The sequence below is a fragment of the Neomonachus schauinslandi genome, chromosome 9 (genome assembly GCF_002201575.2).
Source record: "Neomonachus schauinslandi chromosome 9, ASM220157v2, whole genome shotgun sequence".
Taxonomy (NCBI): domain Eukaryota; kingdom Metazoa; phylum Chordata; class Mammalia; order Carnivora; family Phocidae; genus Neomonachus; species Neomonachus schauinslandi.
The window spans coordinates 115,558,218-115,574,394 of NC_058411.1; the positions used below are offsets into that span (position 1 = coordinate 115,558,218).

At 40.1% G+C, this 16,177-nt stretch overlaps 1 protein-coding gene across 1 annotated transcript in view; it reads left to right on the plus strand.

The window, feature by feature from the left end:
* Nucleotides 1–16,177, plus strand: part of HERC2 (HECT and RLD domain containing E3 ubiquitin protein ligase 2) — a 258,118-nt gene that overhangs the window by 57,806 nt on the left and 184,135 nt on the right. Inside the window, exons 5-14 of the mRNA XM_044918185.1 lie at nucleotides 2,011–2,230; nucleotides 5,701–5,801; nucleotides 6,283–6,439; nucleotides 8,034–8,144; nucleotides 8,835–9,006; nucleotides 11,017–11,190; nucleotides 12,646–12,834; nucleotides 13,505–13,656; nucleotides 15,744–15,901; nucleotides 15,991–16,104. Of these exons, the coding sequence (XP_044774120.1) occupies nucleotides 2,011–2,230; nucleotides 5,701–5,801; nucleotides 6,283–6,439; nucleotides 8,034–8,144; nucleotides 8,835–9,006; nucleotides 11,017–11,190; nucleotides 12,646–12,834; nucleotides 13,505–13,656; nucleotides 15,744–15,901; nucleotides 15,991–16,104 (1,548 nt within the window). The remainder of the gene's footprint in view (nucleotides 1–2,010; nucleotides 2,231–5,700; nucleotides 5,802–6,282; nucleotides 6,440–8,033; nucleotides 8,145–8,834; nucleotides 9,007–11,016; nucleotides 11,191–12,645; nucleotides 12,835–13,504; nucleotides 13,657–15,743; nucleotides 15,902–15,990; nucleotides 16,105–16,177) is intronic.

A 16,177-nucleotide genomic window follows, 5' to 3' on the forward strand; every position in this document is an offset into this window, starting at 1 on the left:
ATAGATAAGGGCAGTCCTGATCATAAACCTACTGCATTTGCACGAAACAGTGCAGTTTGTCTAACCCTGCCTGCTTTAAGTCCTAGTGCTCACTTCTCTTCCTTAGTAATAAATGCTGTTTGTGGCATTCCCCCCCCCCCCCCAGAATAGGACACTTTCATCTGCATTAAAAACCTGTGCAGGCATGTATTCTTTTTCCTCAGTGACTTTCTGAATGGCATCTGGGATCTTGTCTACTTCCTCTCGATTGGCAGAAGCTGCTTTTCCTGTTGACTTTTTTTTAAGCCAAATCTCTTTCTGAAATTACCAAACCAACTTACTGGCATTAAATTCTCCAACTTTTGATCTTTATCTTCTTTTGCTTTAGGTTGTCATCATAATAATGACTTTGCTTTTTCTCAAATCACATTAGAGTCTCTATAGGTATTCCTTTCTTTTTTTTAAAAGATTTTATTTATTTATTTGAGAGAGCGAGAATGAGAGAGAGTACATGAGAGGGGGGAGGGTCAGAGAGAGAAGCAGGCTCCTCGCCGAGCAGGGAGCCCGATGCGGGACTCGATCCCGGGACTCCAGGATCATGACCTGAGCCGAAGGCAGTCGCTTAACCAACTGAGCCACCCAGGCGCCCCTATAGGTATTCCTTTCTCATAGCAATCCTGCACCCGCATAAAAGCTGCATTTTCAATACTATATAAAAAGGTATTTTGCAGAAAGTACAGTGTTTTTGTGTCTGCTGGTGTGACTGCTGTGTCAGCTTCATGAATTTCCTCTTCTTTTTTTAACATTGGTTCTTATACCGGATTCATTTATCTTAAAATGGTAGGCAACCACAGCTGCAGACCTCCATCTATAGTATTTATCAAACAATTCAACCTTTTCTTGTAATGTCATGACTTTTCTCTGCTTCTTGGGAACATGTCTGGCATCATTAGTGGCACTGTGTATGGCTCCCATGGTGTTATTCAAGGTTATGAGAACTACTAGAGGTCACTTTTTACTGTAGTACACAGTTTATTGGAGACAACTGCTCATGTGGAGATGATTAGCATCTAGTGGTGTTTTAAGCGGATACTTGCAACACTTGAGCTCACTGCAATAGCAACAGGAGTGGTTATGAAATTTTAAGAGTAGTACATTACATTAAGTATGTACTGTGGTTAATTTTATGCTGTTATGATTTAATACTGCATCTTTAGGTTTGTTTACATTTTTTCAACCTTTTAGGGGCTGTAAGTATTTTTGGGTGTGTTGATAAATTTTAAATTTATAATAGGTTTGTGTATATTTTATGGTAGTAAATGATAGAGTAGTAGTTACATATATTTTGTACATTCATGATATACCTAACTTTTAATTTTTTTTTTTATATTTCTAGTCTTTGTGATTTTCTTGTGAGTTTTTTCAAATTGTTGCAAATCTCCAAAAAATTTTCGAATATATTTATTGAAAAATTTGTGTGTATAAGTGGACCTGTGTAGCTTGACTGTGTTGTTTAAGGGTCAGCTGTAATTATCTTCCTCGAAAATATTCCAATAAATGTATTACCTTTCGTGAATCATGTATGCTGGACAATTTTATTGAAACATTTTTATTTTGAGTTTGGTTATATAACATGAATATAATGGATAGAGTTTTTCTGTGTGTAGGAAATGTGCTGCTGAAAGGTATTGACTTTATAGTTTTGTGTTAAAAGCTTTAATACAGTGTTTCAGAGAGGCAGCACACCGTGGTGGCTAAGAGTGGTCTGTCTCATGTGCCGTAATCCTCTGGGTCACCTTGAGCAAATTCTGTGTGCCTCAGTTTCCTGCTTCTTAAAATCCATGTACAATATTACCTCTTGATGGTGACTATGAGAATTACCCAATATGTGTAAGGTGCTTAAAACCATTTATTGGCGCATATTAAGTACTCAGGTGTTACATATTATTGCTATTATCCGTTTTATCAACATTGTAACAAACTATAGGCAAGATATGGAGAGTTTGGGTGTTCTCTTCTCTTGTTTTGTAGATGTGAATGAACTGAAGGAATGTCTTTCTGTGTTGGTTAAAGAGCAGCAAGCTCTGGTCATGCAGTCAGCCATTACTACCCTTTCAGCCTTGAGACTCAAGCAGAGGCTGGTCATCTTGGAACGGTACTTCATTGCCTTGAATAGAACTGTTTTCCAGGAGAATGTCAAAGTTAAGTGGAAAAGCAGCAGCGTTTCTTTGCCTCCTGTGGACAAAAAGAGGTAATAATATAATGAAGAAGAAATCCTGATACCAGCTAAATATAAAATGCAGGCTGTTTTGTTTTAGAAAGTTTAAGTACAACTTGCAATATAGTCCCGTTTTTTATCTTACGATATTTTGTTCTTGCTTTCCCTTTTTGTATGTTTCATATAATCTGGAGAACGGCTTTGCTAATTTTCTCAGATTAACAGACTATGCTTCATAATCTGTGCCATTATTTAAAAACCCTTTTCTGTCAGTAGCTGTGGAAGCCAGTGAAGGTGTAGATAAGCATGTCTAGAGTTTTGAAAATGGGGTCTGAATATTATGTTCTTTTCGTTTTGTTTTATTTTGCTACTGGATAGGGAATAGTCAGATCATGATATTTAGTGCCTAGTGCCTAGCTAGTTTAGATGCTTATTTTTTCTTCCTAATGTGATTTTCTTATTCTTTTATTATAAGAGATTCTTTCAGGCATATCGTTTTTAATGTATTGGTATACATCAGCAGATTTTCTGAAACATTAACTAGAATGCTTAAGGCTTGTATAGAGTTTTAGTAGCTGTCTACCACAGTTTTATTCTCAGAAGACTTGACTAAAAGATTTCTAGGTATAACTCATATTTTATGTAGCAAGAAGAGTTTTTTTTTTTTTTAAGATTTTATTTATTTATTTGACAGAGAGAGACATAGCGAGAGAGGGAACACAAGCAGGGGGAGTAGGAGAGGGAGAAGCAGACTTCCCGCTGAGCAGGGAGCCCAATGCGGGGCTCGATCCCAGGACCCTGGGATCATGACCTGGGCCGAAGGCAGACGCTTAACGACTGAGCCACCCAGGCACCCCAAGAAGAGTTGGTTTTATTTGAATATAATACTGACTTTTATTCCCTATAGAGCATGGAACGTCCAGGGGCAGAAAGAAGCAGGGGGGCAAAAAACCTTATTATCTTGCTACTTGGAGATAAGAAGTGCTAAATTTAGCATAGTTCATGTTTTTTTTTTTTTTTTCCTTTTTAAATCTAGTTGAAATCATATTACATGTCCTATATTTGATAGTAGTTTTAAGATCGATTAAACGAAGTGACAGAGGATTTCTACCCATGTGGTGATAGCAAGCAGCACGGTCCTTTCTTTCCTTCTTGACTGGAGTGGTCCTTTGTGGTGATTATTGATCAGAGAGGGGTTTTGCATATGGGGGTCGTAGATTCTAAGCCTCTCTAAGCACTCCTGTGTGTTTGTTGAATGAGACTGAATTCTCTAAGATGCAGAAGTGGATGAGACCCCAACTGATTTTCTCTGTGCTTTTTCCTTTGTGGTGACATAAGTGTTAATGGGTTAATTGGAATCTGCCTTTCACTAAATCAAACAAGTTCCTAAAATTAAAAAAATATGTATTTTGAGATAATTGTGGGTTCACATGTAGTTGTAAGAAATAGTACAGATTCCTTATACCCTTCACTTACTTTCCCTCAGTGGTAGCCACTTGCAAAACTGTGGTATACTATCACAATGAGGATATAGACTTTGATACAGATTACCTCTCTCAGTCAGATTTCCTTAGTTTTACACGTTCTCAACTCTGTGTGTGCATGCATGTATGCATGTGTTTCCATACGATTTTATCAGAGGTGTGGATTTTTATTACCACTGCCACAGTTAGAGTACAAGACAAGGAGTCTTTTTATACCACACTCACCCTTTCCCCTCCCCTCTGCCTTATCCTCTGGCGGCCCCTAATCTGTTCTTCATGTCTATTATGTAACCTTGGCTTTTTTCAATCAGCATTATCTCCTTGAGATTTTTCCAAGTAGTTGCATGTATCATCATTGCATAGTAGAATTCTGTGACATGGATGAACCTCATTTTGTTTGACCATTCATCAATTGAAGGTCATCTCAGTTATTTACAATTTTTGAGTATTATGAATAAAGCTGCTATGAATATTTGTGGACAGGTTTTTGTGTGAACCTGTTTCATTTCTCTGTAATAAATGCCCTGGAGTTCAGTTCTTATGTCTTATGTTTAGGTTTGTAGGACATTGCTATACTCTTTCCAGAATAGCTGTACAATTTTACAGTCTCATCAGCTATGTATCAGTGGTTTAGTTTCTCCACATCCTTGTTAGCATTTGGTGTTGTTACTTCTTTGTTTTAGCTATTCTGTTAAAGGTGGCAATATCTTCTAAATTTTTGTAGATTTCTTTTCCTCATTTCTCAACTTACTGATAGTGGTGGGTTTTACCAACTAGCAATGGGGTTGGATCGTTGACTGGTGTGGATGGGCGTGGGTCCAAGCTATTTGTTTGTTTGTTTTTTCTTGAGTATCTGTAAAATAGAGAGTGACTTACTGAAGATTTAGCAATTCTTACACTGTACAGATTTAGAACTGTTGGGCTCTTTCTCTAGGTTATGACTGCTTGAGGGGAACCCCAGTTTCATGTTTCTCCTGAAGCATTTTTCTGCTGAGGGCTCCTCCTACCTCATCTGAATAGACTCAGCACGTGTGCTTTCTGTCTTAAAGACCACTATATTTCTCATTCAGAAATAAAGTTTAAATTTCCTTATTCCTGTCTCCTAGGCACTCAGTCCCCTTATTAGAGGCAGTCACTAATTAAGGTTTTTTGTGTCTCTTTATGAGCTCCCCTCCTAAAGCTCAGGATTCATAGATATATGCATACTAGCTGCCTCTGTGGGGTCCCCATGTTCTTTACTGCTAATTTTACTTGATGTTTTATCTTGGGACAATCATTCCATATCATTACCCATTTTTAATAGCATTTCCCCTGATTGTGAAAGCAAACTTTAGTAAGTTTGAAGAATACGGTATATAGTAGAAATACTCAACAGTATAAAGTTGAAAATAAAATTACTTGCTAGTCATGATGGAGTTTGTATTGTACACTTTTTATATTCTAGGTTTTTTTTTTTAGAATGATATTTATGATATGCCATTTGTATAACTTCTTTAAACATGCATATTTGTTAACTTTATAAGTAGTAAAAACCTTAAAAGACACATGAGAATGATAAGTACTAAATTCAGGAGAGGATAAGCTCAGCAGGATGGGTGCAGTCTCAGGCATTTGTCGTATTGTTCTCTGTGTGTTCCTCAACCCCCTCACCTGCCTTTTCTTTACTACATGACCTTTAACCTCCCATTTATGTATTTATCTGTTTATTTTCTGTTTACCATGTGTCTCTCCCTGACTCATAAGATCAGCTCCCAGAGATTATTTTGTGAACATATCTGCAGGTCATTTAAAATTCTTTCTAAATGTCTTTTTCTTAAAGAGAAAACTTCTTTACAAAGGACATTTGATAAAAGTTTTTATATATGAAACTAAAAGTCACACATCGTCATCCTACTATTTAAAGAAATCTATTGATCATATTTTTTTGTACAAATCCTTCCATGTTACTTACTTTATTTTAGTATTTGCACATTTCTCTGACTGACCAGTTATCACAACTCCCATGTGTGTTGTCCACAGTTCCCGGCCCACAGGCAAAGGAGTGGAAGGACTTGCGAGAGTTGGATCCCGAGCAGCTCTCTCGTTTGCCTTTGCCTTCTTACGCAGGGCCTGGCGGTCAGGTATGTGGGCCCAGAGTGTTCCCTTTCCCCACATCGGAAGACTTGGATTGTCTTCTCAGTTCTGCCACCACGTGCCCTTGGCCGATCCCATATGCTCTCTGTGCCTCATTTTTCTTGTTTGTAGAATGAGAGGCTTCAGTCTGTTTGATTTTTCAGGACTGTTCTCTTAAAAAAAAAAAAGAAAGAAAAAAAAAAAGGGTATATGTGCATATATTCCAGGTAAACCACTGCAGTGTGCATCAATGCTGATTTATTTTCTAGAACAAGAAGTTAGAATTGCACATGGGAGAGTCATAAAATAAAGAACTGACTTTGAGTTCTTGGAGTATCTCGTTGAGAGGAAAGTGAGGGATTAAAAATGTGACAGTGGCATCCTCTCATATGGTGGGGTAGGAGGTCCCTCTGGGAAAGTGGGGAGGGCTTTACTTGTCAGTGCTGCCTGAGGATTGGGTGGCCTCCTCTGATGCATGTGTGTGCCCAGGGGAGGATGCGGATCTCTGCAGCGAGCTGTTACAGGAGTCCCTGGATGCCTTGAGAGCCCTGCCTGAGGCTTCACTCTTTGATGAGAGCACGGTGTCCTCTGTGTGGCTGGAGGTGGTAGAGAGAGCAACCAGGTTCCTCAGGTCTGTTGTGACAGGGTGAGTTCTTTCTTTTCACATCTTAATACATGAATGGTTCTAACATGCTTCAAAGTCTTGTCTCATCTTCTTCTATTTAGAGCAGAAGGTTTGTCATATGTGTTTCCAGCCCATCCTCAGCTCTGTGATTCTAGATCCTGGTTTTTAGGTTTTCAGATATTTGCTTTTGATATTCTGATTAGACCCAGGAAGCTATCATATTGAATCAGGTAGAAAATGAAAGATGCTTTTGTAATGTATTTTTTTTTAGATATTTTATGATTTGGGAATTAGTCATTCATAAAGTGTTTGAGCACCTATTGTGGGCCTCTCAGTGAGAATGTGGATGCTACCATTCTGAGTGAGTGGTGTTGTCTTAATAGACAATGTGGGATTAAACAACTACTCAAGATCAAACCTGTGTGTATTCATGTTAGTGTAAAAAAATTTTTAAATGTGAATCATTTTTCGGTAAGGAAAGCCATGAACTCTGATCTTGGGTGCTATGTATTTTTTTAAGAGTTTTTAAATTTAAAGAAAATGTATGCATTCAAGACATAATTCAGCAGCAAGGACATAATTAAAGGAAAAGTGAGTGTTTTCTCATTCCTTTCGCCAGAGGTCACTGCTGTGCCCCTTCCAGTATGCAGGGATACCTGTGGTCTCTATGCTAACAGGCTGTGAGTTCAGCTCCCTAGAATGCTGATGAAGGCATTGCAATAAGGTTTAGGACTGGAAGCCCTGAAAATAGGCTTGGAATTACAGTTGATCCTTGAACAATATTAGGGGGTTGGGGGTGCCAGTCCCCACACAGGTGAAAATCCACATATAACATTTGACTCCCCCCAAACTAATAGCATACTGTGGATTGGAAGCCTGACTGGTAACCTGAATAGTGGATTAACACATATTTTATGTTATATCTTTTATTTACTGTATTTTTATTATACTACCTACCTTTTTCTTAAAATTTTTGTATTTCTAGGCTACATGGTTCATCTGTGAGTTTTTTCAAATTATGGCAAGTCTCCAAAAAATTTTTATATATATATATATATATATATATATATAAAAAAATCTGTATAAGTGAACCTGTGCAGTTCAAACTCATTCAGAGGTCAACTGTAATTTCAAAATTCAACTGTAATGGTGATGTCAGAAGGTCCTCCCTTCCCCATCTTGGGTTAAGAAGACTTGTTATTTATTATTGGGGAAAAGTTAAAATATTTCTTTGGTCAGAGATAAAAATAAGCATAACATTTTGCATATATTTGCCACGTGGTTTTAGAAGTTGATGTTTCTCCACTTCCATAGAGGGATGTGGATATTCCACGTCATTGAAAGTGGAAACATACCTAAACATTTTTCTACTCATGATTTGAATAATGATAAAAATAATTTTATGCTATGGAAACTGGAATATGTTTTCTAATGTAGTCATCTTACAGTATCTGAATTAATTCTTTCAATAAGAAAATATCTTTACAAATTAATTGTATGCTTTAAAATCTCTTATTAAATTTGAGTAGTCAGTCTCAGAAATGTGATTCTAAATATTAAAAATATACATGCTGTCTTTAAACTTTAATGTTACTTTGTTCTGCTTTCATTTCAGGGATGTTCATGGAACGCCTGGTACCAAAGGGCCGGGAAGCATTCCCCTGCAGGACCAGCACCTGGCCCTGGCCATCCTGTTAGAGCTGGCTGTACAGAGAGGCACGCTGAGGTGAGGGATGCCTCAGGCTGGGAGCATTTCAGGGAAATGTCTCTGTATCTGAACATCTGTTTCATTTTATGGCATTTCATTGAATCATTTGTGATTGTAGAAAACATGTGGTGTTCTTCTATAATCAAGAACCATATCCCAGGACTTTCTCTTCTTTTAAAACTGGGTACACTTAGGTTTCTTCACTTCCTTTTTTTTATGTTCAACTTTCTAGTAGTCAGACGAGCTGTTCTTTTTTTTTTTTCTTTTAATTTTCCTCAAATAATGATTTTTATTCCATTAATTAAGGTCCTAGGAGTTCCCTTTAGAAAGTGCTGTTTGAGGGGTGCCTGGGTGGCTTAGTTGGCTAAGCGTCTGACTCTTAATTTTGGCTTAGGTCTTGATCTCAGGGTCATGAGTTCAAGCCCTGGGTTGGGCTCCAAGCTGGGTGTGGAGGCTACTTTAAAAAAAGAAAAGTGCTGTTTGAGTTTCTTAACTGGTTTTATATGTGGATATCTTGTGCTAAAATCTTGGCATTGATTCAGTGATTTTACTGCCAAGAATTATTTTCATGGTATTATTTTAATGGTATCCTTTCGAATATGAAGTATTTCTTCTATTTAATTAGCTAACCTGCTTTTATTTTTGGCAGACCATGGCAATAAAAGCTAATCTGTTTTTGCTAGAGAATAAAGATATTTTCTCTTTCAGCCAAATGTTATCTGCCATCCTGTTGTTGCTTCAACTGTGGGACAGTGGGACCCAGGAAACTGACAATGAACGGTCCGCCCAGGGCACCAGCGCCCCCCTTCTCCCTTTGTTGCAAAGATTCCAGAACATCATCTGCAGTAAAGATGCCCCTCATACAGATGGTGACACTCACGTAAGTATCGTAACAAGATTTTGCATTTAAGTAGCTGTCTTGATTCAGTTATCCTAAAAGACTTAGACTTTTGGGGTGCCTGGGTGGCTCAGTCATTAAGCGTCTGCCTTCAGCTCAGGTCATGATCCCAGGGTCCTGGGATTGAGCCCCGTTTCGGGCTTCCTGTTCAGCGGGAAGCCTGCTTCTCCCTCTCCCACTCTGCCTGCTTGTGTTCTCTCTCTCGCTGTGTCTCTATCAAATAAATAAATAAAATCTTAAAAAAAAAAAAGTTAGACTTTTATAAACAAGCCCAGAGTGCATATCTGTGACAGTAGTTGTCTCTAGGGGAGAGAGTGAGTCAGATGTGGGACAGGTGTAGGGATGTCATGGAGTGAGTTTCAGTTGATGTGGTAGAATATCACGGGAGCACGAGACCTGTGTGTGTGTGTTCTGGATTGTGTGTACTTAGTAGGAAGAATGTATTTCTTGACATGTATCAACTTGTACTTTTAGAGAGATTCCTCTGCTGCTCTTTGACCATGCAGTTTTCTTTCTGCTGAACTGGAGCCATTGAGCCCTTCATGTTTGTGGGTTTAGTGCTTGTGTGTTTCTAGCAGCCTAGAAACTTGCTTTGGCTGTGCTTTGGCTGTGATGGGGAGTGAGTTTAAGATGCTATGGAAGATATAAAGAAGGCGTGCTCATCTCCATGAAGGAGTTAGTAAGAGGCATGAAAATGGGTAAAAATTCTGACAATTGAAATTTCAGGAACAAAATGTGAGAGTCAAGCAGGTCCTTATGGGCACTTGCAATGATAATGTGGAGAGGCAGCGCAGGGTTTGAGGCTCAGTTGGTGTGGGATGGAGTGTGTGTCTGGTTCAGAGGATGTGCTTTACCATGAGGTCGTGTAGTTGCCTAGTGGTTAATGTTCATTTGTTTTGACCCTGCCTAGAGAAGTCAGGTAAATCTTTCTCCTCCATGTTCCTCCATATGCCATTTATGGAGAAGACCTCAGATCGGTGAGTGCCAGCTGCATTGCAGCACAGAGCTAAGTCTGACATGCACCCTTTTTTTTAAGATTTATTTATTTGTGAGAGAGAGAGTGCATGTGCAGGGTGGGAGGGGCAGAGGGAGAGGGAGGGAGAGAGTCTCAAGCAGACTTCCCACTGAGCATGGAGTCCAACGGGGGGGGCTCAATCTCACAACGCCAAGATCATGACCTGAGCTGAAATCAGTATTTGGACCCTTAACTGACTGAGTTACTCAGGTGCCCCTGACATGCACACTTTTAAATACATATTAGAAAAAGAGCATTGAAAATAGTGGCTTACTTTCTTGGCCCTTCCTATGTGCGGGGCATTGTGTGGAGCATGTCACCTAAGTCATCACTGTGTTTAGTCCTAGAACAGCGAGGCTGGTGGCAGAGGAGGGCCTGCCTGGGTCCTGGGTGTGAACTTGTGGGACTGCTTCTTTTTAGAAGAGTTTGATCTTGTAGGTCTTTTCTGGAAAGGCAGCTATTCCATTATAAAGTTAATTTTTCTATCACTTGGCAGTCTTTAATGGGAATAAGGCTATTCTGCCTTTAGAAAAGAATGAAATTTGTTACTTAATGTGCAGGTAATACTAGGTTTTCTCCAGGATGGGTGGCATTTAGGTTAAAATAAGTGGTTTTGGTTTTCAGTTTACAAAGCCAGTTTGAGGTGCAGTGCTGTGTTCCTAGGAAGCTTGCTCTGTATTCTGAGGGCTGCTGGAGGGGTGAGCCTGCAGGGTGGCTGGGCCATGTCATTGACCTGTGTGGAGTATGCACATGGAAATGTGCGGGCACCACTGTGTGTAGTTTTACAGCAAGTGTGTAAACATGTGGATGTGTAGTGTCACTGGATCAGCAGCACTTCTCATTTGATGGCCAAAAGGAGTAGGTTTACAGATAATGCATAACTGTGACTACCAAAATATAAAGAGTGGTTAAGGGCTAATTATGTTACTTCAATTTTTCCTCTGTTCTCAAGAAGCCTGTTTACTTTTCTTCTGTAGCTTTTGTCTGGTCCTTTGAGCCCCAATGAGAGTTTCCTGAGGTACCTTACTCTTCCACAAGACAATGAACTTGCCATTGACTTAAGACAAACTGCGGTTGTTGTCATGGCCCATTTAGACCGCCTGGCTACTCCCTGTATGCCACCTCTGTGTAGCTCACCAACGTCTCATAAGGTATGTGAGATAGCAGTGTTTGTTCTTTGTATGTTCTACAGTTAGTTGCACTCCTAGATTCTCACTCTGTGCCAATATGGAGACACTTTCTCTGGTATTGGGGGTGGAGCTGGTTACAGCTTTTAAACATGTATACACTTTAAAGTGTTGTCAGTGGTCAGAGCGAGTGATGAGAAAGCTGAAGTGCACAGGACTTTAGGACCCAATCCAGCATCCCAGGTTCCAGATTCAGGAGATGTGTCCCCAGAGAGCTCTCCTTTATCCGAACAACCACATGCTGTCCTGCCTTCCTCAGGGAGGTTCCAGCGCTTTTTTTGTATAATAGGAGCTTAGGCCATGGGCTGTCTTGATGCTGCTCAGAGCAGTGATAGCGCTAATCTACATGTGTGAAGAGCCTGCCAGTGCAGGCCCCCTGAGGACTTCACACACACAGTTGCATCTGGCATCACAACACTGTCCCACTGTATTGATGAGAAGATTGCCATTTGGAGTGGCAGTGAATTTTGCCAGGGTCACACAGAATAATCCTGGATTTGAATCCAGGTTTTTCTAACTTTTTATTTTTAACATGATTTATATTTATGTCATTTTACCATCTTTTTTTTTTTTTCCCCAAATAAGTATATTCACATGGTTCAAAGGTCAAAATTAAGTGCAAAGACACCGTTACTTTCTCCTCCCTGTCCCCTCATCCGCCTGGTTTTGCACCTGCTGCTTTTCACTTTTCTAGTCTCTTACATATTCTTACAATATCTCTGGTATTAGCATTAGTGGTAGCATGTCGTAGCTTGTTTTTTTCACTACACAGTATGTACTGAGGAGCTTTCTCTATTAATAAACAGAACTTCTTTCTTTATTTTAAAGCAACTCAGTATTCCATATATGGATCTATCATGATTTTTTTGATGGACACTGTGTTGCCAGAAGTTTGCTACTCAAGTACTGCTGCAGTGACTAGCCTTGTACGTTTGTTCTGTTTGCACGTATGCATGCGCCAGTGATTGACCTGATACGGGTGGACACATTAGCTGATTATCACAAAATTGCTCACATACAACTTGATCCTTCTCACCCATACCAACAGTAGGATACTTGTCTCCCAGCCTCTTGCTTAGGCTTTCAGGTTTCTTCCTGTTCCTACAAAAATGGTAACCTGATACAATCTGAGCATTTTAAAATATGTTTAATGTCTACTTATATTACTTTTTAATGGTTTCTGTTAAAATGAAATGCTGTGGAAGAATAATAACCTGTTCAGTTACTTCATCTTACCTGTTAACTGAGGTAATATGGAATGTTATGACTTATTTTGATGTTTTAGATCAGCTCCTTTCTTTACATGCTTTGTTTTTATCCTATGGTATCTCAGTGTTACTCTTAGCATAAATTTTTCTTTAAGAAAGAAATATTCTTGCCACCGTAAAGAAGATGTTTACTTACCTTGTTATCTTACAGGGATCATTGCAAGAAGTCATAGGATGGGGGTTAATAGGATGGAAATACTATGCCAATGTGATTGGTCCAATTCAGTGTGAAGGACTTGCCAACCTGGGGGTCACGCAGATCGCCTGTGCAGAAAAGCGCTTCCTGATCTTGTCGAGGAATGGCCGCGTGTATACGCAGGCCTACAACAGTGACACGCTGGTGGGTGTTTTGGGGCCCAGATCACTTCCCTTGGTGGGCACTTTTCTACTACAGGTGCTACAGAATTCTAGTCTTTATTTCTGAAGATTTAGAAGCATCTGTTCATTGTATTTTATTAGTCTTACTTAATAATCTTAAATAATTAAGATCATTATTGTCAAAATTTGGGGGCAGAATTTCTTAGTTGTTAAGATCAGGAGCTCCTTACAGTAACATGCATTGCCCATCATGATTCCCATTTGTAAACTAATTTTCCACATGTAAACTCAGTATATTTTGGGGGCCAGATAGTAACAGATAAGGGAATTGGGCCTTGTGGGGTGTTTTTGACCTTGAGTTGTGAATTTCCATTGTGTGGAAGTGGCCTAGTCACATCACAGAGCACTTGGAGGCTGCCCACTCTTCTGTTGGTAGTGGGCAGGGCGTCTGGACGATTGGATGGCAGCCTCCAGAAGCTCATGTTCTTTCAGTTCTAGGAGAGTTTGTTAAAATGAGATGCATAATTGAGAAGAGTCATGCTGTTTTGTGTTTTAGTGCTTGTGTGTTTCTAGCAGCCTAGAAACTTGCTTTGGCTGTGCACTCCTCCATGTTCCTCCATATGCCATTGGTCATGCTGTTTTCATTGTCCTTGGACTGCTTACTAATTTTCTTCCTATTTTTACCCTTTTAGGCCCCACAGCTGGTCCAGGGTCTTGCCTCCAGAAACATTGTGAAGATTGCTGCTCATTCTGATGGTCACCACTACCTGGCTCTGGCAGCCACGGGAGAGGTGTACTCCTGGGGTTGTGGGGATGGTGGTCGACTGGGCCACGGGGATACTGTGTATGTATGGTCGATTCTTAAAATTGACATGCTTTCCCTTTGAGTTGCTGTATCCAAAATAGGATGAAAAGAAAAGTGTGGCTGGTTATTTTCTAGCTACTCTGACATGTAGGGCTGGGGTGGAGAAGGCTATCAAGATATGTCAGCCCCTGGGTAATGCTATGGGAGTTCTGCCCATAGCACAGAGGATGATGTCAGTTGCCCTTCCTGTTCTTCTCTCCCATATTCAAAGCTTCCAGCTTTTGCTGTTCCTATTTTAACTACATATACCAATACCCCACACTGTGGAGTTTCCTAAAGCAAATCCCATTGAAACAATCCCTTGTTTCTTCATACACAAACAGTTCAACATGTCTCTAAGAGATAATATCCTCCTTTCCTTAAGCCATTCCATTTTCATAGGTACAAAATTCAATAATTTAATGTCCTATTTTGTGGAAGCTTTTGATTATTGTGAGAGACCAGGAATAAAACAAAATGGTTGTTCTAAATGCAAGGTTGTAAAAATGGAGAGTTCCCACAGCTGCCACAGAGTGGAAGGAACCCTTTTATATGTTGCTGGCTTGAGTGGGGAGCCTGGTAGAGAAAAACTTGGCCCTAGATTAAAATTGAAGATGCACCGCCACTTCAAGAGGGTTAGAGGCATGAACAGAGTTGAGAGGAGTCTGGCCCCTTCTCACTGTGGTGGGATGGAGGTGGACATCCCTGGGTAGAGTCTCAAACCGTGAAAAAAGCTGAGCAATGTGTATTGTGTGTTAGCATTCAGCAGAAATATTCCAAACTTGACAGTACTGTAAGGGATTCAGACAAATGTGGTAAAATGATTGTGAGAAACAAAGGATTGCTAATTATAGAATTTAGAATTGTTATTCTCAGACTAAAGGAGGTGAGGTAGGTGGGGCACATAGGACTTGAAAGGATGGAGATACAGGCTGGGCACATTAGTTTTTTCCTTCTTTTATGTTATTTGTAATTTGTACTAAATTACAAAAAACTAGTATATACTCAGTTGAGATTAAGTGCTAGATGCTAGATTAAATAACTTGTCCATTGCTTGAGAAATTGAGGGAAGGAAAAGAGATCAGTGAAGATGGTAGGAGTTGGAGGGAAACTTGGGGGTTGAAACTTGAGCTGAAGAGGGAGGGATAAGTGGTATCAGAGTAGGGTTGTTCAGCTCTCCCTGTGCCTATATGTGCCCATGCTTTTGTGTGCATTTATTTATTTTGCAGAATAGTGGGTCACAAAGTCAGTAAACCATGTCTTTGGAGAGGGTAGAGTTGGGTGTTACCAATCATAGTATACATATTCTGGATTATAAGCATAGGGCGTTTTGCTAGTTTTGAAAGTGAAGAGCCATCTACTAAGATTGCTCCCTAATTAATCCTTACTGCCTTCTATTTTCATTTGTAAAATATAGTTTGGAGTGTGATTAGTAAACCTTGCTCCTTCATTCCTTCCTTATTTATTTAACAAATGTGTAAATTTTAACCACTGGTATGAGGTCTACAAATCCATTTGTTTTAAGAGTACAATTTGATGAGTTTCAGCAAATGCATGCAGTTGGGGAACCACCACAACTGAGAGAACATTTCTGATGCCCCTGCTACTTTCTTTGGACCCCTTTGCAATCAAACCCTGCTCTCTACTTCCAGTTCCTGATCTGCCCTCTATCACTATGTGGTATTTTGTTCCTGGCTCTTTCACTTAGCAGAGTTCCTGAGCTTCAGCCAACTTGTTGCGTGTGTCAGTAGTTGCTTTGTCCCTGTTGCTGAGTGGTCTGTCTGTGGATGGGTCACTGTTTTGGACCACTATGAACAAAGCTGCTCTAGACTTGATTGTACGAGTCTTTAACAAACCTGTTTTGATATTTCTGCTGGATGCCATGCTTGGCATCAGGTGCCCAATAAACGATCAATCATGGAAGTGTTGGGTGTTTGAATTCTATGTTCCTTTATTATTTCATAAGGCGCCTGAAAAGCCAAACTGTCTTGGCACTCTGATAGTTGATTCAGATAGTTATTTTCTTTGCTAACACTAATAGGACATGTGTTGAAGGACATTCACATTTGTTTCCTTTCTCTCCACAGGCCTTTGGAAGAGCCTAAGGTGATATCTGCTTTCTCTGGAAAACAGGCTGGGAAGCATGTGGTGCACATCGCGTGTGGAAGCACATATAGTGCGGCCATCACTGCCGAGGGGGAGCTATATACGTGGGGCCGAGGGAACTACGGCCGACTAGGCCACGGTACATTTGCTCTGAGCCAGCTCGAGCATGCAGTGGGAGGTTGCCTCTTTTGAGGATCTTACAATAACGATTGTCCTATCTGTTTGAAGGCTCCAGTGAAGATGAGGCCATTCCAATGCTGGTAGCTGGGCTTAAAGGATTGAAGGTCATTGATGTGGCATGCGGGAGCGGGGATGCTCAAACCCTGGCCGTGACAGAGAATGGTACGCAGTGCTTATGCTGCCCTAGCAGGTCCTCAGGATGAGGAGTGCCGCTTTCCTTGAGGGAGTGAGTGCA